This window comes from Suncus etruscus, chromosome 5, assembly GCF_024139225.1.
Source record: "Suncus etruscus isolate mSunEtr1 chromosome 5, mSunEtr1.pri.cur, whole genome shotgun sequence".
Taxonomy (NCBI): domain Eukaryota; kingdom Metazoa; phylum Chordata; class Mammalia; order Eulipotyphla; family Soricidae; genus Suncus; species Suncus etruscus.
In genome coordinates, this window is record NC_064852.1 from 113585034 (window position 1) to 113606930 (window position 21897).

The 21897-nt window shown below is 37.2% G+C and overlaps 1 protein-coding gene across 1 annotated transcript in view; it reads right to left on the bottom strand.

Annotated features, from left to right (window-relative positions):
* The window catches only part of PARD3B (par-3 family cell polarity regulator beta), a 1279582-nt gene that overhangs the window by 574904 nt on the left and 682781 nt on the right, over positions 1 to 21897 (bottom strand). Inside the window, exons 7-10 of the mRNA XM_049772907.1 lie at positions 21542 to 21667; positions 18664 to 19010; positions 16929 to 17068; positions 12912 to 13040 (exon numbers count right to left, since the gene is read on the bottom strand). Of these exons, the coding sequence (XP_049628864.1) occupies positions 12912 to 13040; positions 16929 to 17068; positions 18664 to 19010; positions 21542 to 21667 (742 nt within the window). The remainder of the gene's footprint in view (positions 1 to 12911; positions 13041 to 16928; positions 17069 to 18663; positions 19011 to 21541; positions 21668 to 21897) is intronic.

Consider the following 21897-nt stretch of genomic DNA (forward strand, 5'->3'; position numbering starts at 1 on the left):
ACGCAGAGAAAGCATTTGATAAGGTCCAATACTCATTCTTGATCAAAACTCTCAGCAAGATGGGAATGGAAGGAAACTTTCTCAATATATTTAAGGCCATCTACCAAAAGCCAGAGGCAAATATTGTCCTCAATGGAGAAAAACTGAAAGCCTTTTCTCTAAATTCTGGCACAAGACATGGCTGTCCACTCTCACCACTCCTATTCAACATAGCACTGGAAGTACTTGCTATAGCGATTAGGCAAGAAAAGGATATCAAGGGAATCCAGATAGGAAAGAAAGAAGTCAAGCTCTCGCTGTTTGCAGATGACATAATACTCTACCTAGAAAACCCTAAAGTCTCTACAAAAATGCTTCTAGAAACAATAGACTCATGTAGCAAGGTGGTAAGCTACAAAATTAACACACAAGAATGAGGCCCGACTGTGAAAAATTGTGAGTGCTGCCTGTGTGTGTCTGTGTACTGTCCTGTTGCGTGAACCTCTTGGGAGTGGGATGAAAAGAGGCTCCAGCAGAGCATGGTCACTCCGCTTCGCTACGTGGCCATGTGCTCTTTCTAAGAAAAGAACACCATCGCAACAAGAAGAAAAAGTCATACTAAGTACTGTGCTGGATCACTGAAGCCCAGCATTTCTCCCCAGACTGTCTTCTCTGCTGCGTGCTCGGGCCTAAGATTTGATCCTGTGTGAGGCTTCATCCATGGAGGACTCCCCTCCCTTGGAGGCAAGTCGACTCATCCAGAAAGGGCGGAGCCAGAGGAGTGTGGCTGCCTGCATCATTTAGCCAATGAATACCACCACAACACGTAGAAAAACCCACAATACAAGTGTGACAATGGGGAAACAACGCAGGACAGCATCAGACATAGAGAATGAAGATGACAATTCTGATGACCAGATAATGACCAACCAACTAATCAACCTCTCAGATAAGGATTTTAGACTAGCAATATGAAAGATGCTCAATGAACTCAAAGAAACCATGGATCGAGTTGAACAGAACACTAGTAAGAACCAAGAAAATATGAAGACAGAAATCACAAAACTCCAAATTGAAATAAGATGTCAACTAACAGGCCTGAAAAACTCAGTAAACGAAGTGATGACAAAATGGATAAACTCAACAGAAACAACATAAGAATCATTGGAGTCCCAGAGACCCAGGTAGGAGATCTCCAGGAAGAATCAACTGTCAAAGACATCATCAAAGAGATACTCCCAGAGGTAAAGACTATATGCAATCAATTCCTGCATGCCCGAAGAGTACCAGCTAAAAGAGACCCAAAGAAAAACACCCCAAGACACATCCTCGTTACAATGACAAATCCCACATGTAAAAATAAAATGCTGAAAGCAGCAAGATCAAAAAGAGAAATTACATTCAAAGGAGCATCCCTAAGACTTATAGTAGACATGTCATAAGAAATTCTCAAGGCCAGAAAGCAGTGGTGGGATATTGTGACAAGACTGAGTGAAATGAATGCCTCACTGAAAATACTGCACCAGCCTGACTCACATTTAGGTTTAAGGAAGAAAGCATAGGTTCATGGATAAACAACAGCTCAGAAACTTCACAGATGATAAACCAGCCTTAAAGGAAAAACTGACAGGTCTACTCTAAGAGACCAACAAACACAGCAAACGTATCTACAAAGATGATATTAAATCCTATGACAATCATTTCCCTCAATGTCAATGGACTAAATTCATCAATTAAAAGACACAGAGTGGCAAAATGGGTCAAAAAGATGAATCCAACCTTCTGCTGCTTACAAGAAACACATCTGAATTATCAGAACAAACATAGACTCAAAATCAAAGGCTGGAGGAAAATCATCCAATCAAACACACTCTTAAAAAAGGTGGGGTGGCAATATTAATATCTGATGACACCAACTTTATACTCAGAAAAGTTGTAAGGGCCAAAGATGGACACTATGTACTAATCAAGGGATATGTGCAACAGGAAGAAATCAGACTATTAAACTTATATGCGCCCAATGAGATACCAGCAAATTATCTAATACAGTTACTGTCGAATCTGAAAGAAAACATCAATAATAACAGAATAATTGTGGGAGACCTCAACTCAGCCCTGTCAACACTTGATAGGTCAACCAGACTGAAACCCAAGAAAAACATACTAGCCCTGAAAAAAGTAATGAAAGAAAGAGGACTAGTAGATATATACTGGACATTTCATTCCAAAAATACTGGATACACATTCTTCTTTTTATATTTTTATAATTATCTTTATTTAAACACTGTGATTACAAACATGATTATAGTTGTATGATTACAGTCATGTAAAGAAAACCCCCCTTCACCAGTGCAACATTCCCACCACCAATTTCCCAGATCTCCCTCCTCCCCACCCCCCTATACCTGTACTCGAGACAGGCTTTCCACTTCCCTCATTCATTCACATTGTTATGATAGCTTTCAGTGTAGTCATCTCTCCAACTGCACTCATCACTCTATGTGATGAGCTTCATGTCATGAGCTGCACCTACCAGCCCTCATCTCTCTTGTCTCTGAGATACTGTTAAAAATGTCTTTCATTTTTCTTAAAGCCCATAGATGAGTGAAACCATTCTGCATCTTTCTCTTTCCCTCTGACTTACTTCACTCAGCATAAGAGATTCCATGTACATCCATGAATAGAAAAATTTCATGACTTCATCTCTCCTGATGGCTGTATAGTATTCCATTGGGACACACATTCTTCTACAATGTACATGAGTCATTCTCCAGGATAGACTATATGCTGACACATAAAATATACCTCCATAAAATCAAGAGAATAGACATCATGCAGGCTACCTTTGCTGACCACAAGGCTCTGAAATTAGATGTGAACTACAAAGGCACACAAGAAAAACTTTAACAATTGGAAATTAAACACCCTGCTAATGAACAGACAGTGGGTCCGAGATGAAATAAAAAAAAAATCGAAACTTTCCTGGAAACAAATGATAATGAAGACACAACTTGCCAGAATCTATGGAACACAGCAAAAGTGGTCCTGAGAGGAAAATTTATAGCTCTATAAGTACACCTCAGGAAGGAAGAAGGGGCATACCTGAATAACTTAATGACACAGCTCAAAAAATTAGAAAATGACCAACAAAAGGAACCAAAAATAGGGAGACAGAAGGAAAAAACAAAGCTGAAAGCAGAACTCAATGAAGTGGAAAACCAAAAAACAATCCGAAAGATCAACGAAAGCAGAAGTTGGTTCTTGGGGCTGGAGAGACAGCATGGAGGTAAGGCATTTGCCTTTCATGCAGGAGGTCATCGGTTGAATCCCAGCATCGCATATGGTCCCCCGTGCCTGCCAGGAGCAACTTCTGAGCCTGGAGCAATGAATGAACCCATGAGCACTCCCGGGTGTGACCCAAAAAATCCACACACACACAAATTGACATACAAGAAGTTGGTTCTTTGAAAAAATAAACAAGATTGATAGACCATTGCCATAGAAAAATCTGATAACCCGTATTAGACATGAAAAGGGAAGATCACGACAGATGTTGCAGAGATCCAAAGGGTAAAAAGAGACTACTTTGAGAAACTTTATGCTACTAGACATCAGAACCTAGAAGAAATGAAAAAACTCTTGGACACTTATAACCTTCCACATTTAAGTAAGGAGGATGTAGCATATCTAAACACCCCCATCACTACTGAGGAAATTGAAACTGTAATCAAACATCTGCCCAAAAAGAAAAGCCCAGGTCCAGATGGATTTACTAATGAATTCTTTCAAATCTTTCAAGAGGAGCTACTACCAATCCTAGCCAGGCTCTTCCATGAAATTGAAAAAACGGGAACAGTCCCAAACAGCTTTTATGAAGCCAACATCACCTTGATACCAAATCCAGAGAGAGATGCTGCCAAAAAAAGAAAATTACAGACCAATATCCATGATGAATGCAGATGCAAAGATCTTCAACATAATCCTGGCAAATAGGATCCAATGCATCATTAAGAAAATCATACACTACGACCAAGTAGGTTTCATCCCAGGAATGCAAGGATGGTTTAACATCCGTAAATCTATCAACATCATACACAACATCAACAAGAAAAAAAATCAAATGATCATATCAATACATGCAGAAAAAGCATTTGATAAGGCCCAACCCCCATTCTTGATCAAAACTCTCAGCAAGATGAGAATGGATGGAACCTTTCTCAATCTAGTTGAAGCCATCTACCACAGCCAATGGCAAATATTATTCTCAATGGAGAAAAAATAAAAGCCTTCCCTCTAAATTCTGGTATAAGACAAGGCTGTCCGCTCTCACCATTACTCTTCAACATAGTACTGGAAGTGCTTGGTATAGCAATCAGGGAAGAAAAAGACATCAAGGGAATCCAAATAGGAAAGGAAGAAGTCAAGCTCTCACTGTTTGCAGATGACATGATACTCTACTTAGAAAACCCTAAAGACTCTACCAAGAAGCTTCTAGGAACAATAGACTCATATAGCAAGGTGGCAGGCTACAAAATTAACACACAGAAATCAATGGTCTTTTTATACACCAATAATAGGGAAGAGAAGGAAGTCAAGAAGGCAATCTCATTCACATTAGTGCCACACAAACTCAAATATCTTGGAGTCAACTTGACCAAAGATGTGAAGGACCTATACAAAGAAAGCTATAAAGCCCTGCTCTAAGAAATAAGAGAGGACACATGGAAATGGAAACACATACCCTGCTCATGGATTGGCAGGATTAACATCATTTAAATGGCAATACTCCCCAAAGAATTATACAGATTTAATGCAATCCCCTTAAAAATACCCATGACATTCTTCACAGAAGTGGATCAAACACTTATGAAGTTCATCTGGAACAATAAACACCCTCCAATAGCTAAAGCACTCCTAGGGAAAAGGAAAATGGTAGGCATTACTTTCCCCAACTTTAAACTGTACTACAAAGCAATAGTTATCAAAACAGCATGGTATTGGAATAAAGACAGACCCTCAGATCAGTGGAATAGAATTGAGTTCTCAGACAATGTTCCCCAGACGTATAATTACCTAATTTTTTACAAAAGAGCAAGAAACTCTAAGTTGCGCAGGGAAAACCTCTTCAACAAGTGTTGCTGGCAGAAATGGTTAGCCACTTGCAAAAAAGTGAACATAGACCCCCAGTTAACATCATGTACGAAGGTAAAATCCAAATGAATTAAAGACCTCGGTATCAGACCTGATACCATAAGGTATATAGAACAACCGTAGGTAAAAACACTCCATGACATTGAGACTAAAGGCATCTTCAAGGATGAAACTGCACTTTCCAAACAAGTGGAAGCAGAGATCAACAGATGGGAATACATTAAGCTGAGAAGGTTCTGCACCTCAAAAGAAATAGTGCCCAGGATACAAGAGCCACCCACTGAGTGGGAGAAACTATTTACCCAACACCCATCAGATAAGGGGCTAATAGCCAAAATATACAGGGCACTGACAGAACTTTACAAGAAAAAACATCTAATCCCATCCAAAAATGGGGAGAAGAAATGAACAGACGTTTTGACAAAAAAGAAATACAAATGGCCAAAAGGCACATGAAAAAATCCTCCTCGTCACTAATCATCAGGGAGATGCAAATCAAAACAACAATGAGATACCCTCTCACACCACAGAGATTGGCATACATCACAAAGAATGAGAACAATCAGTGCTGGCCGGGATGTGGAGAGAAAGAAACTCTTATCCACTGCTGGTGGGAATGCCGTCTAATCCAACCTCTATGGAAAGTGATATGGATATTCCTCCAAAAATTTGAAATTGAGCTCCCATTCGACCCAGCTATTCCACTCCTAGGCATATACCCTAAGAACACATGAATACAATACAAGTGCCCCTTCCTCACACCTATATTTATTGCAGCACTATTCATAATAGCCAGGCTCTGAAAATAACCAAGATGCCGTTCAACAGGCGAATGGCTAAAGAAACTGTGGTACATATACACAATTGATTATTATGCAGCCGTCAGGAGAGATGATGTCATGAAATTTTCTATACATGGATGTACATGGAATCTATCATGCTGAGTGAAATATGACAGAGGGAGAGAGACGCAGAATAGTCTCACTCATCTATGGGTTTTAAGAAAAATAAAAGTCATTTTTGCAACAATCCTCAGAGACAATGAGAGGAGGGCTGGAACTTTTAGCTCATTTCATGAAGCTCACCACAAAGAGTGGTGAGTGCAGTTATAGAAATAACTACACAGAGAACTACCATAATCATGTGAATGAATGAGGGAACTGGAAAGCCTATCTGGAGTACAGGTGAGGATGGGGTGGGATGGAGGGAGATTTGGGACATTAGTGGTGGGAATGTTGAACTGGTGATGGGGGTGTTCTTTACATGACTGAAACCTAATCACAATTATATATGTAATCAAGATGTTTAAATAAAGGGAAAAAACACAAAAAAAAACTAAAAAAAAAAAGAAAAGATGAAGATTATGTCTCACAAACACCTATAAAAGTCACTAAAATTCTGTTACTTGGAAAATGCATAAAAGAAAGGAATGTGTTTGGATTTTTGTATAACTATTTAAATTTTGTAACATAACTCCAATTTAAGGAGACAAATTATTCTGAAATCATATTTCCATTTCTACTACGTATCACAAATAACTGCTATAATATTCATTCTTTCTTAAGTACCTTAGTTAATTACGCATGGAATCATTTGACTCAAATTGCCAAAGGGAATAAAATAATATATCAGTTAAATGAGGTACATCTAAGATTTTACACCCAAATTCTAGCCTGACTTGTAATCTGAAATAAGTTGACATCTGAAGATGAAAACTTTTGACTTAGGAAGATGAGTTAAACTATCAAGGAGCAAGAACCACATCTCACTTGCTCAGGTGGACAGAGGGGCTCGTAAAATATATTGTTAAGATATATTAAGTCCAGCAATTATTAAGGGATTCACCGCAATGTATGCATCATTGTTTTTCTCAGGAAAGGAAATGTTGCTAAGTGATAGTCAAATCAGCATGACACACATGGTTGACTAAGTTCTGGATCTCAATCATGCCGGGCATAGTGACTTGCTTGCTTGAAATATAGCTAATCCCACTTGCAGAGGCCAACATTTAATAGCAGGAAAACTTGGCAGGTAGAAATTATAAATACACTTGTAACTTTCTCAGCTCATTTTTCCCACCAGGGTTACTGTGATTTTCAGGATAATTTAAAGCTAAGGCAGCAAGTCAGAAAATAAAACATATAAGAGGTTAACAGAAATGATAGAATATTCCTTTTTCCTTAATCTCAATGAAGAAAGACAGACACAAACATGTAACAGTAGATGAACAAACATAGTAAATAAGTTGGACTGCTCTCTCTGATGCTCTCAGAAAAAAAGAAATAAATAGACAGCCTGTAGTTATTCAGAATAGCTTCTTCATGGGAAGTTAAGTTATTCCCAAATGCATAACACAAAGAAAATTTCAGTAATCTGAATGAACAAGAATTTGTAGACCATGTCTCTCATAGAACAGATAAAATAAATACTGATAAAATGGCATAATTTCAAGTTCAAGAGCACACAGAGACACAGAGGTCTCACCTTCATATTGTATTACCAGCATTAACCTTCAAGTCCCTTGTACAAAATATGCCTTCTCTGGCTACCTTTGCAATAAACTTTTCTCAAGTCAGGAAGAAAGGACATCAAAGAATCTTCTAAACTAGCAAAGGTAGTTTAGAAGCCATCTGAAGCCACCTCCTTTCGGCAAATTTACTAGAAAAAATAAAATAATTGTGGTGTTATTACATAAAATCCTCCTGTTTGATTTTCAACCCAGCCTGCCACAAATGGAAGAAAAAGAGACAAAGTGTGCTCCTAAGATGGGTAATTCCAGCCAATTGTACCTGGAGGAAACAGAATGAAAAATATTAGAATTCAGCCCAGTAACCTTATATAATTATTGGGAAGAGATGATCAGGAAATGGAAGGTAAGTCCTAGGGAATGAGAAAAAGTCACATTCAAGTGCCGTCTGTACTGGCACTTCCTGTAGAACTGCTGACCTCATGACCTCTCTTGTCTGCAAGTATTAAGATGTTATAAGAAGCCAATGTTAACAAGAAAGTGATAAAAGGATTTTACTCTCAGGAAAGAGAGAAGTACCATTCAGGAGTACAGCGATCATGAAATGCCAGAGAGATGGGAAGGGGGCAGTCTCTCAGAACAGGACTAGAAAAGACATTTTGTTTTCTTAAAAGGAGATAAAACAAGACAAAAGCAGGAAATTCTGTCTTGCCCTCATCCTGCCGGATTTTTAGTGAAAAAATCAATCATGATAAGGAAAAAAAGAACTGAAGTGATCCCACTGTAAATTTTTGAATGAAAACTATATAGAAGTACTACAGCTTCTTAATTTTGTTCAATATTTTAGTTGAAAACATATACACTATTAAGTAAACCCCACTGAAATAAGCCAGTGTTTGCCAAACATGGCCTCTCTTTTCACTTCTGGTCTGGTTCATCCTACTTTAAATTTAAGACAGAAATTTGGGCTGGAATTGTATTGTCCTGGATTTTTCCAAAACAGAGATTCTGGTTCCACATTGCTTAGGTAACTGAAAGCCTGGTTTTGTTCTGATTACAAAGAATATTATACTTATTAGGAGAGTTAGATGAAAACTCTTAAAAGAGTCTAGAATATTTGACAGATAAATGAAAGAGACTGGATACTAATCATATAGTCACTAAATTTTGTAAAAATATGAAAACAATGAGGGCCGTTTTTAATATTTAGTCATATAATTCATTGAATGTGCTTCCTGATGAGTGCAGTCTATGATGCTGTTTTCTGGGACAGAAATCAAATTTTGTCAAATCATATTAGGTTATAGTGAAATAATACATAAAGGCTGGCTACCTGTCTTATGGATTTAGTTGGTTATCAAAAAACTTTTTTTGTGGGGCCAGAGAGATAGCATGGAGGTAAGGCATTTGCCTTTCATGCAGGAGGTCATCGGTTTGAATCCTGGCGTCCCATATGGTCCCCCGTGTCTGCCAGGAGCAATTTCTGAGCCTGGAGCCAGGAATAACCCCTGAGCACTGCTGGGTGTGACCCACAAAAAATAACTTTTTTGTAAGTTAATCTTTGTATGATAGAATACATTTTAATAAAATTTTAAAGAAGTAATGGTTAAAACTAGAGCAGTCTTCATACATAGTTTACCACTAAAGGACCAAATATAGCATCATATATGAAACAGTGGTATTCTGCCAGACAGGATAATCAGAGCTAACATACAATTGGTTAGAAATGATGCAAAGAATTTTGTTATCTCTTTTAATTATCTCAATAATAGATGCAGATTAAAAACTCAACTTTGGTCCTATGCTGAAATCTGTGCAAGATCCTAGATCTTTTTGTTTTGTTTTTGCTTGTTTGTTTTTTTGGGGCTCACCCTCAGTTATACTCAGGGTTTACTCATGGTTTTGCTTTCAGGGATCATGCCTGACATGCATGGGGAGACCTTATGAGATGCCAGGGTCAGAACCAACTTCAGTCATATCAAGACAAGCATCCTTCCTGTTGTATTATTTTTTGAGCTTCTTTTTAAATTATGCTTTGAGAATGGGGGTTCTGTAACTTAATGTGGGGGGTTGTGAAATACGTAAACATTTATTTAAAAATAAATATTGTGACTTATTGTCAGTAAATATATGATGCATAGCTATTTTATATATCTATTATACCCAGCGTGGTATGCACATTTTTTGGGTGAAAAGTTGCAAGTAGAAAAACTTGAAGAAGTCCTCTTGTATATCATACACCATTGTCAGTGGTGAACAAAGGTTGGAGACAGTATTAAACTCCTGAGACACTACTGAGAGGTAAGAAACATAGTCCTCTAGTATGAGAACATGAGATCCAATTATATCAGAATCTTTTTTTGGAGGCATTGGACCATACCTGGCTGTACTCAGGGATTTCTTCTTACTCTGTATTTTGTGATCACTTCTGGTGGTTCTCTTGGGAACATATGTGATACCAGGGATTGACTGGGGTTAATCATAGTCAAGACAAACATCTTATTCACTGCAAATTTAAAATTTTTGACCCTTGAAACTATTTTTTATTGTAAAAATCTATTCAGTAATTAATGAACATAGTAAGACTACATTCAAATTCATAAATTAATTCCACATACTTGAGAACATTTATTGTGTCACAAGCCAAATAATCCTCAATTTTTCCAACTAACACTCACTCTTTTTTTTCTTTTTTTAATATAATTTTTATTTTAATTATAGTGGCTTACATATCATTCACAGTAATATTCCAGGTACACATTTACATTGAGTCAGGGGAATTCCCACCACCGAATTGTCCTCCCACATCCACTCCCATCCTGCCTCCCATATCCTCCACTCTCCCCCCAGGGGCTGCTAGAATGCGTGGTCCCTTCTGTGTCTTATTACTTAGTGGTCTTATAACTGTTTGGTAACACTCACTCTTTTGATGATATAGCTAACCCTAACTCTAACCAACCTTATCCCTACCTCGAATACCTACTTCTACTTTAATCCTAGCCTTACTGTTAACCCTACCTCTACCCTACCTACACTATCACTAATTCTAACTCTAACCCTAAACCTACCCTAAACCTAACCTCTAACCTTAACCCCACACCTATCTCTAAACCTAAACCTTAACCCCACACCTATCTCTACACCAACCCAACCTTACCTTTAATCCCTAATCTTAATTCCAAAACTACTCCCAACCCCAAACCCAATCCCAACCCCAACTCCAACCCCAATTCTAACCCTACCCAACCCTAACTGTAATCCTACTCCTAACCGCACAAAAAATATAGACAATCTTTTTATTTTTTTGGTTTTTGGGCCACACCCGGCATGCTCAGGGGTTATTCCTGGCTGTCTGCTCAGAAATAGCTCCTGGCAGGCACGGGGGACATATGGGACACCGGGATTCGAACCAACCACCTTTGGTCCTGGATCGGCTGCTTGCAAGGCAAACGCCACTGTGCTATCTCTCTGGGCCCAAATATAGACAATTTTATCTGAACCCTTTTCTTCCATGGTCTCCCACTCTAGTCATTTTTATATACGGTGGCCTTGGAATATCCTAGGAAAACATATGGCCCCAACTAAGAAATATTAGGACACAGTCTATATGTGCCAATATTTTTTCTTTATTCTTTTTCCTTTATGAATTATTCCTGGTCAGACTCAGGGGCCATATGGGATGCTCAGGATTGAATCCAAGCCAAGTAACTTTCCTGCTGTTCTATCCCTTCAGCCTGTGTGTGTCATGTCTTTTATATATATATATATATATATTTAAAGAAAAATATTAAAACAAAACCCTTAATCACATAATTTTCTTTTTTACTATTCTCAATATATAAAAAATATATTTTTTGTTTTTTGAGTCACACCTGGCAATGCTCAGGGGTTACTCCTGGCTCTGAGCTCAGAAATTGCCCCGACAGGCTCAGGGGACCTTATGGGATGCTGGGATTTGAACCACTGGCTCGTCATGAATTGAATGCATGAAAGGCAAATGCCCTACCACTGTGCTATCTCTCCAGCCCTTCAGTATAAATATTTTGAACTTTATATACTGTTAAAGAATAGGTAGTATGAAAATATTCATTATAAAATAAATAGAAAATTCATTTTCAAACAAATTTTCATAATCCCTTACATTCTGGGTAAATATCCTTCTTGATTTATTTTTGTTTTATATTTAAATATATATAGGGGGACCACACCCTGGCTTGGGGGACCATATAAGATGCCAGGGGATAGAATCGCAGTCTGTCTTAGGCTAACATGCACAAGGCAGATGCCTTACCACTTTGCACCACTGCTCTGGCCCCACATATATATTTATTTTGTTTAAAGGTTTTTAATATAATTTTATGACATTGTACAATGAGTTATATCCCAATTTATAACTTACCATTTTATAAATATAGTTAGTTTTTATTGCTTTTAAAGGAAATCTTATAAGTACTTATTGCAAATTTGTGAGAGTTCTCCAGTTATTTAACCATACCTCTACTCTATAGCATAATACCACAATCAACAGAAATTCAAATAAAAAACTAAAGTACATGGATTTTATTTTATTTTACAACTGTGATGATAACTTAGAACATATTACTAGAAGTATTATTTCTACTTCAATAATATTCATTTTTAAATTTTGGATGTTTTGGGGTCATACTGGTATTGCTCGGGTGCTATTCCTACCTTTTTGCTTTAGAAAGACCCCTAGGGATGTTCAGGGGACCGAACTGGGATATTAGGATCCAATCCAGGTGGCTTTTCTTATTGCTATCTATCTTGCTGCCCTCCCTAAAGGGTACACATTTTAAATAAGATGTTTGAAATTCTCTTGCTAAGATACCTTTTCCAGCTAAAATCATGTTAAATCCCTTGTTTTATGTTACTGTGATGCTCTATGTTTCCCTTCCACAATCTTTACCATCATTTTAAAGTAATTGATTATATTTTAATCATTAGTTTGACTATAAACTAAGACCATGCACGTTTTTGCTGACTGTTTTGAAAAAGATCTAGCACACAGCACATGCACATCACATCTCTATTTATTTAGTTGAATATTATAAAATTGCTGCCTTAAAAAGAACTTTAAATTTGTATCCAAGAACATACCACTGCATCTTTCCAACTCCCTGCATCAACATCCCAAAACTGTGATTTCCCAAATGGGACAAAATAGTCTTGCTCTGATTCAATTTTTGCTGCAAATAAAGCCTGTGATTTAGAACTCATTTCCCAACTCTTCTGAATTCACTGTGTGTATTAAAAATGCATTAAAAATTCAGTGAGTCTGTGATTTGAACATTACCAGCTCTCGGGGCAGGAAAGTTCCTTCTTGCCGGGCAATGACCAGTGACACTATCTCTCCCTGCTTGGTACTCCTCAGCACGGCCACGAGTTCCTCCTGGGTTTGTCCAGTGACATCTCTTCCATTTACCTGACAAATGCCATGAACACACAGTCACCATTGAATCTACTGTCTGCTTTCATTCCACATTGTTTTCACATTTAGAAAATGATAATCACCAGATTATTATAGATGACTGGAAATTCTTTTTTTTTTTTTTCCCAGTAGGGGTAGCTCTTTGATCTGTCTCAACCATAACAATTCAGGGATTTTCTCCTCATGAATTGAGGACACACAGTGTACTTTTTCATTGCAACACAGAATTCTTTTTTTTTTTTATTTAAACACCTTGATTACATACATGATTGTGTTTGGGTTTCAGTCATAAAAGGAACACCACCCATCACCAGTGCAACATTCCCATCACCTATGTCCCAAATCTCCCTCCTCCCCACCCGACCCCTGCCTGTACTCTAAACAGGCTCTGCATTTCCCTCATACATTCTCAATATTAGGACAGTTCAAAATGTAGTTATTTCTCAAACTAAACTCATCACTCTTTGTGGTGAGCTTCCTGAGGTGAGCTGGAACTTCCAGCTCTTTTCTCTTTTGTGTCTGAAATTTATTATTGCAAGAATGTCTTTCATTTTTCTTAAAACCCATAGATGAGTGAGACCATTCTGCGTTTTTCTCTCTCTCTCTCTGACTTATTTCACTCAGCATAATAGATTCTGTGTACATCCATGTATAGGAAAATTTCATGACTTCATCTCTCCTGACAGCTGCATAATATTCCATTGTGTATATGTACCACAGTTTCTTTAGCCATTCGTCTGTTGAAGGGCATCTTGGTTGTTTCCAGAGTCTTGCTATGGTAAATAGTGCTGTAATGAATATAGGTGTAAGGAAGGGATTTTTGTATTGTATTTTTGTGTTCTTAGGGTATATTCCTAGGAGTGGTATAGCTGGATCGTATGGGAGCTCGATTTCCAGTTTTTGGAGGAATCTCCATATTGCTTTCCATAAAGGTTGAACTAGACGGCATTTCCACCAGCAGTGGATAAGGGTTCCTTTCTCTCCACATCCCCGCCAGCACTGTTTGTTCTCATTCTTTGTGATGTGTGCCATTCTCTGTGGTGTGAGGTGGTATCTCATCGTTGTTTTGATTTGCATCTCCCTGATGATTAGTGATGTGGAGCATTTCTTCATGTGTCTTTTGGCCATTTGTATTTCTTCTTTGTCAAAGTGTCTGTTCATTTCTTCTCCCCATTTTTTGATGGGATTAGATGTTTTTTTCTTGTAAATTTCTGTCAGTGCCTTGTATATTTTAGAGATTAGCCCCTTATCTGATGGATATTGGGTGAATAGTTTCTCCCACTCAGTGGGTGGCTCTTGTATCCTGGGCACTATTTCCTTTGAGGTGCAGAAGCTTCTCAACTTAATATATTCCCATCTGTTAATCTCTGCTTTCACTTGCTTGGAGAGTGCAGTTTCCTCCTTGAAGATGCCTGTAGTCTCAGTGTCCTGAAGAGTTTTGCCTATGTGTTGTTCTATATATCTTATGGTTTGGGGTCTGATATCGAGGTCTTTAATCCATTTGGATTTTACCTTCGTACATGATGTTAGCTGGGGGTCTAAGTTTAATTTTTTGCAAGTGGCTAGCCAGTTGTGCCAACACCACTTGTTGAAGAGGCTTTCTTTGCTCCATTTAGGATTTCCTGCTCCTTTATCAAAAATTAGGTGATTGTATGTCTGGGGAACATTTTCTGAGTATTCAAGCCTATTCCACTGATCTGAGGGTCTGTCCTTATTCCAATACCATGCTGTTTTGATAACTATTGCTTTGTAGTAAAGTTTAAAGTTGGGGAAAGTAATTCCTCCCATATTCTTTTTCCCAATGACTGCTTTAGCTATTCTAGGGTGTTTATTGTTCCAAACAAATTTCAAAAGATGACTGGAAATTCTAATTTGAAGCTGCATCAGTCCATTTTCTTCAGGATGAGACTGACATGCAGTCATAGCATTGCTTCATATCCTGAGAAAGTCATGTGCAACTAACAGTGTCAATGAAGAGATTTTCTTGAAAAGCAAGTTGATTGCATATATCTATTTGTAGAGTATATATATCAAATAAAACAATGCTATCATATTAAAATAATAACCACAAAAATACTACACTCTATTACTTTGAGCATTCTAAGTAGTTCCCTAGAGTCAGATCAGCATGAGTGAGTAAGGCTGATGAGGTATTAAAATATGTCACCAGGCTCACTCTTCAAGTCTGTGTTTTCAGTTGAACACATATCTGACTTGTTTCTCTCTCTCTCTCTCTCTCTCTCTCTCTCTCTCTCTCTCTCTCTCTCTCTCTTTCTTGATTGTGTTTTCCATTCTGGAGAATCCCATGTCCTCTCTTGAATACATACTTCCTCTCTTTTTCTCCTCACATGTCTTTCTAAGTGTCATTCAAAATAAAAATTACCTTCTTTTACTAAAAAATAAATAAACAAATAAACACATACATAAATGAATAAAATAGGGAACCAGAGGGATAGCACAGTAGGTAAGGCACATGCCTTACATGAAGCTGACTGGAATTCCATCCCTGGAATCCCATATGGTCCTCCAAATCCACAAGGAGTGATTCCTGAGTGCAGAACCAAGACTAATCCTGAGCACTTCAGAGTGCAAACAAATAAACATAGAAAAATAATAATTGCTACCAGTGTTTGGAACTCTCCTTGACTGAATTGACTAGAACCTTTAGATTCTGTGCAAATTTCCTAGAGATACTTAGAGGTGGACAAAAGTTAAGAGGAGATAAGAGAAATGTGACTTGTTACCACTATCTATCCTCTGGCTCGGGACTTCTCAAGTCAGATTCCTAGAGAAATAAAATAGACCAAACAAGACAAAAACAAGCCATAAATTATGACAAAGAAATTGAGGTTAATAGGTGGATGGGATGGGGGATGAAGGTGATTAATAAACTGTGCTGGAGGATCCTTGGGACTTTTGTGATCAATATGAGAGGCTGGGCACAGTATACAACATGCAATACAATATGTGGTCATACTGTTGAAGAAGTGTGAAGTTGTTCTCCTTAACAATACAGAGCTGCAAACTAATGTTACCTCAATGAAAAAAAGTGTGGGGAGGTTTGTGCCATATTCAACAATTCTCAATGCTTAATCATGGCTCAGGGACCAGGGATACTATAAAATGTGACATGGATGAATCCCAGAACAGCAAATACATGGACAGGAGCAAGTACAGGGATAAAACATCTTTATCCCTGGAGTACCTTTTTAGCCACCCAAAGAATATACTCAAAGTTAAACACTAATAAATAGAAACCAGAAAACACAGTCATTACAGTCTTAAGTATTTATCTAAAAGAAATAAATTTTACGTTTTATGTATACAAATGTGTAAAGACTTTCATATTAATAGCTCAAATTTGAAAATAACTCAAAGGTACAGCAAAAATATGATTAAACAAATTGTGCTATATGAACACAAGAATTCTGAACAAAAACAAAGTCAGGGAGCACAGTAGGGGGGGTACTTGCCTTTCTTGTGGCCAACCCAGGTTCAATCCCCAGTGTACTATTTGGTCCCCTAAGCACCACCAGGAGTAATTTCTGAGACAGAACCAAGAATAACCCCTGAGCATCGCAAAATATAGATCTAAAAATCGAACAAGCAAAACAAACAAAAAGCAAAAGCAAAACAAGTCACTCTGCCAATTAATTTGATAATGAAAATCCTTATCAGTTTCCAAGAGAGAACTTTAAGTATAGACTATTCAACTTTGAGCATATGTTTATATATTTATTTAAACACCTTTAAATAAAGATATTTATATATCTTATTGAAAATATTAATTCTAAGTCCTTTGGGTAAATTTATTGTCTGAAATGATTTAAAATATGCAATTCAATAATATCAAGTATATTTTTATAAAACTCAAGTTCTCACCTCCAAAATTCTGTCCCCTGACTGCAGGCGGCCATCTTTTATTGCTGCACCTTTTGGTAAAATGTTTTTCACAAAAATGGGACCAGGGCCATGTATGGAAGAGTCTCTGGTAACGACTGTAAAGCCAAGTCCTTCAGGACCTGACATATAAAAGCAAGAAAATGAATGGTTACCTGAAATGTGAACAATCCTGTATTCACTTTTGCCATGATATATACCTTAGACTAATTTAGACAAATAGAATTAGTTACATCCTATCCCATATTGCAAATATATTAATTATATTAATATAATTAATTATTATATAATTATATAATAGAATTAATATAACTCCATTTTCTCATCCCTCCTTTAACTAATAATTATTGAAGCATACATATCATATTGAACAGATTCAATGCACCACTTGTTGATCCTGGCTTGTTTGGCTTATTTACTACCAGATCAATCTTCCCCAAGAGTTATAATACCATAGTCTTTACTTTTGCATTCAACGTTTTATTTCAAAAATTCAAAGTAACAATCTCTGTTTGATTCCTCTATCCCCAAATCACTCTACACTATGTTTTATACTTTTCTGAATAATTTGCACTAAAATTAAAATAGACTTTTTTTTTGCTAAGCATATTTTAGTATCCATATTTCTTTATTTTTAACTTTATTTTATTTATTGATTGATTGGTTTTTGGGCCACATCCAACGGTGCTCAGGGGTCATTCTTGGCAGGCTGGGGGACCATATGGGACACCAGGAATCAAACTGGGTCTCTCTTAGGTAGACTGCATACAAGGCAAATGCCCTACAGCTGTACTATCTCTCTGGCCCAGTGTTCATATTTCTTAGTCAGTCCATCTTATTCCCACTTTCAAATTATGGGAAATGAAATCTTGACCAAAAGATCTTTCCAGAATAATGACTGCAACCTAATTAAAGTTACATGTGAGTTGTTTTAAATATATGTAATTAAATATTTAAATTTACATCGAATACTTATATTATCAATCCATAAACTTTTAATGGCTATGATCTGTGAAATTTAGGTTACTTTGAATTGAGTATTAAAAATCACACAGGATATAGAAAATTACAGTATGAAAAATGTGGGGTTACCAGGAAATTTGAAAATAAAAGGAAAAAAAGACAAAAATACCTATGCTTTCCTTAATATACATGATTTAGTTTCATTGATACTTTAAATAAAGGCACTGAAAAAATTTAAGAAAGAAAAATTATGTCTTCTTTTAAAATTAAGCAAGTTTTAAAAGATTCCTTACAACCTTGAAATAACTCAGTTAAAAAATCACACTTTTATTTTCTAGGAAAACATTTTCTGGCAATAAAGTATGTTAGAAAACTGGAAACAGCATATTTGTTATTTAGACTTTTAATGAATACTTTCAAATCAGTAAACAACATCAAACAACTTGCTTTTTCATGACTATTATTACAATGTAATACAGCATTGTTCAGTATTCACTAAGGGTATAGCAAATCTCCATTCCCTAATATGTTTCCAGTAGTTTTATTTTATTTTAGTTTTTTGTATCTACAGTATCCAGAAGGAAAAAATTACTCCAATTTTGAGAACTTTAAGTTCTCTAAGTATACACTTAAATCCATTCTTTGATTTAATTAGATGAAGGGAGAATGAACCAAATTAGCCTTGATGCATTTCCTTTAACCAATTTTCCATGTATCAATGATAGAATGCTATTAAACATAATTTAATAATTACCTTTCTTTAGGTCAATCTTAATTTTCTTAGCATTTTTCTTGCTGCCAAAGCCCATGAGAGGAGACAGTGAGGGGGAGGCTGACTTGCGAGGAATTCGGGGCACGCGGGGGCTCTTGCTTTGCTGTAGGGAGAGTGATGTATCTTCCTCAGGACTGCTGGTTCCAGTCTTGACTCCTGGTTTCCCATGAGCAGCAAGAGGAACCTTTGTTGTTGAAACACTATCATTGTTCCCAAAAATGCTAAGAGGACCGATGACGGATTTTTCATACTGTTCCCGGTTGTGAGGTGGTAACACGTGGAGGAACATGCTGGGTGATCTCATTGCCTGCCGGAAGACATCCTGCGACCTGGGAGGAGAGGGAGGAGAGAGAGTCAGTACATAGTACAGTGTCATAGTTAGCAGGGAGTCTAAAGCAGTGTCTCTTAACTGGGCTAGACTAGCTCCTTTTGGGATCCCAAGATATTCCAAGGGGTTCATTGCCGAAAAGTCACAGCATGAAACTAGGTGGCCAACTAGTAGAACCGACATTCCTAGGAAGGAAACAGAATCAGAAGAGGACTATGGTTGACAAAGGTTTTGAAAAACACTTTTTGTCTTTTTCATCTCCAAGGTGACTTGTTAAATGAATGCTGACTACACTTATGGCTTGGACGTTATGTGACCTGGAACTGGCACCCCATGCATTATTGACATGCATGATGTTTTTTGATAACTTGTGCAACATCCTGCAAAAGAAGCCTAATTGATTCCCTTTTAAAAATGAGGAAACTGAAGCTCAAAATGATAGTGATGACTTCTAAACCTGAACATCCATCTCTCCAGAAGTGATCATGGAAGGAAAAAGAAAAGTCAACTTTAGTTTTCAATGAAAAGCAATTATGTTGTGTTCTAATTCAGATGATCAGACATGTTCCCTTTGGTCCTTTTCTTAAACTTTTGGGAGGTCATTTAGGACATGAGCTGTGTTGTTCAAAGTTCTTTTTCTGACACTAAAGTTTCCTCATTGAGAAATGATAGGTGCTTGGATCACCTGAATCCCACAATGGGATGAACAAGCATACTCTGCCCTCCTCTTATTCCATGGGAGAGCACCTGTTTTTTTGAGTGTCTGGGTTTCCTCACACTGTCTCCACTAGTATTTTCTTTCTGCTGTCTGAATAGGTACTAGAATTCCTGTTCCATGGCTTTCTTGCCAGTAAGATATTAAGTGCAAGATTAAAAAAAAAACAACCTATTTTGCGGGGACAGACAGACATGTTTCTGTTTTCTTGTTTCTTTAGATTTTTTAAAATTCAAAAATGTTGGGAATGCCGGCAACCATGAAGCAATGGTAAGGACAGTAGCCATGAAGCAATGATTAAGTCAGTAGTCATGAAACAGTGATAAGGACAGTAAACATGAAGCAATGATAAGGACAGTAGCCATGAACAAACGCCCATAGGAAGGAGACCCCTAATCTGTAGAGAACAGCGGACCTGCCCTGTTAACTAGCAACTATGCCTATACACTTATTTCCCCTTTGAAGAAGCATAAATGATCCTTCAGTTAACCTACCTTTATCTCCAGTCTTTGTTACAAGTAGTCACACCAAATAATTAGACAGAATTCCAACTTCTTTCTGAGCTTACCTTACTTTATCAAACAGTTCGATTACCCATGTTATTTTAGTTTTCTTATTTGTTTTTGTGTTTTGGGTCACACCTGGCCATGTTCAGGGTTTACTTCTGGCTCTACGCTCAGGGATCACTCTTGGTAGAACCCAGGAGACCATATGGAATGCTGGAGATCATATCAGGGTCAGCTGCATGCAAAGCAAATGCCCTACCTGCTGTTTTATCACTTGGGCTCCTAGCTACCTCTGTTGTGAGGAGAGAGACAGAAAACATTTTACACACACTGCAGAATTCATCTGAACAGTTCCTACTTTGCACTAACCATATAATGGATTTTTATAAACTTCAGTTCCCCACTATAGAAACTAAGGAGAATATCTGTTAGGCATCCATATCGAGTTCTTATAAAATCAAATTGGTCTATAAAATAATATTAAGAACAATTCTGCTATTCATTATTTTAAGAACTAGACCCTTAAGACTTCAATGTTTTCCACTCTCAGACAGCCAGTGTCTACTAAACTTCTACTCATGGTCACACATGGCTGCTGCAACACACCACAGAGACCACAAGCTAACTAATAGTCATAGAGAAGATAGATTATGAGTGGCTTGGTCCTGAAGTAAGAGTGGCTGGTGATAATCACTAAAAAGTACTTGAATTGACTCTTTTATTTGTGAATCCCATGACAATGGCAGTACACCTTTTATTGCAACATTCATTATACAGACTGTTACACACTCTGATCCTTATACATAAAATTCTCTTTCCTTAAACATTTTCACATGTGGATAAATGATTTCTCGAGAGAAAGGATATTCATTTTTTTTCATTTGTTTTTATTATCCAGTGAATCCTTCTGGATGTCTCTGACATATATTTAGATCAAGGAAGACTGCTGACACTAAGTAAGTTAATTAATAAGCTGAGTTAATGGCCTGTGAAAAGGGCCATTAAATGCCAGTCTAAGTGACCCATATCCCAAGAAAAACAAACCCATCTCTCCATAACCAAAAAAGACAGTCAAGCAGAAAGATTACTGTATTCTGTGGGTTACCATTATCTGGCCATTCTGGGACATGTGTGGGCCACCTTGGAGCATAAAGAAACAAAAGATGCATTTGAGAATGGACAGCAAATCCTGGGGTCAGTCAATGAGAACAGATGCAAAATTCTCCGATGCTTTTAATCATAATAAGATCAATCATGATTCTAAGCATTTAATGGATCAATGAAGTAAATAAACAAGAAAGAAGTGCTTACTGAGCAAAGGATTTGTCTACGAGGTCCACATTGTTGATTTTCACAATGCATTCGTTTTCATGAAATAGTCCCTCTCGCTTGGATCTGCTATTTTCTTCAATGCCACGAATGAAGAGTCCTAGAATCCTAATTGTAAAGGTGAGGTAGAAAGAGAATTCCTGAATCATAATATGCTAATACTACTTCTGTTTGTAACTACTCAGAAATAAGTATTGATTGCTACTTGTGAAAGTATCCTTTAAAGTCAGGTAGCTAACTAAAGCTTTATATTAAAACTTTGTTGAAAGAACCCTATTTGATAAATATTCATAAACAAAATCCCTGAAAACATTAATCTAAAATCCCATTTCTTATGT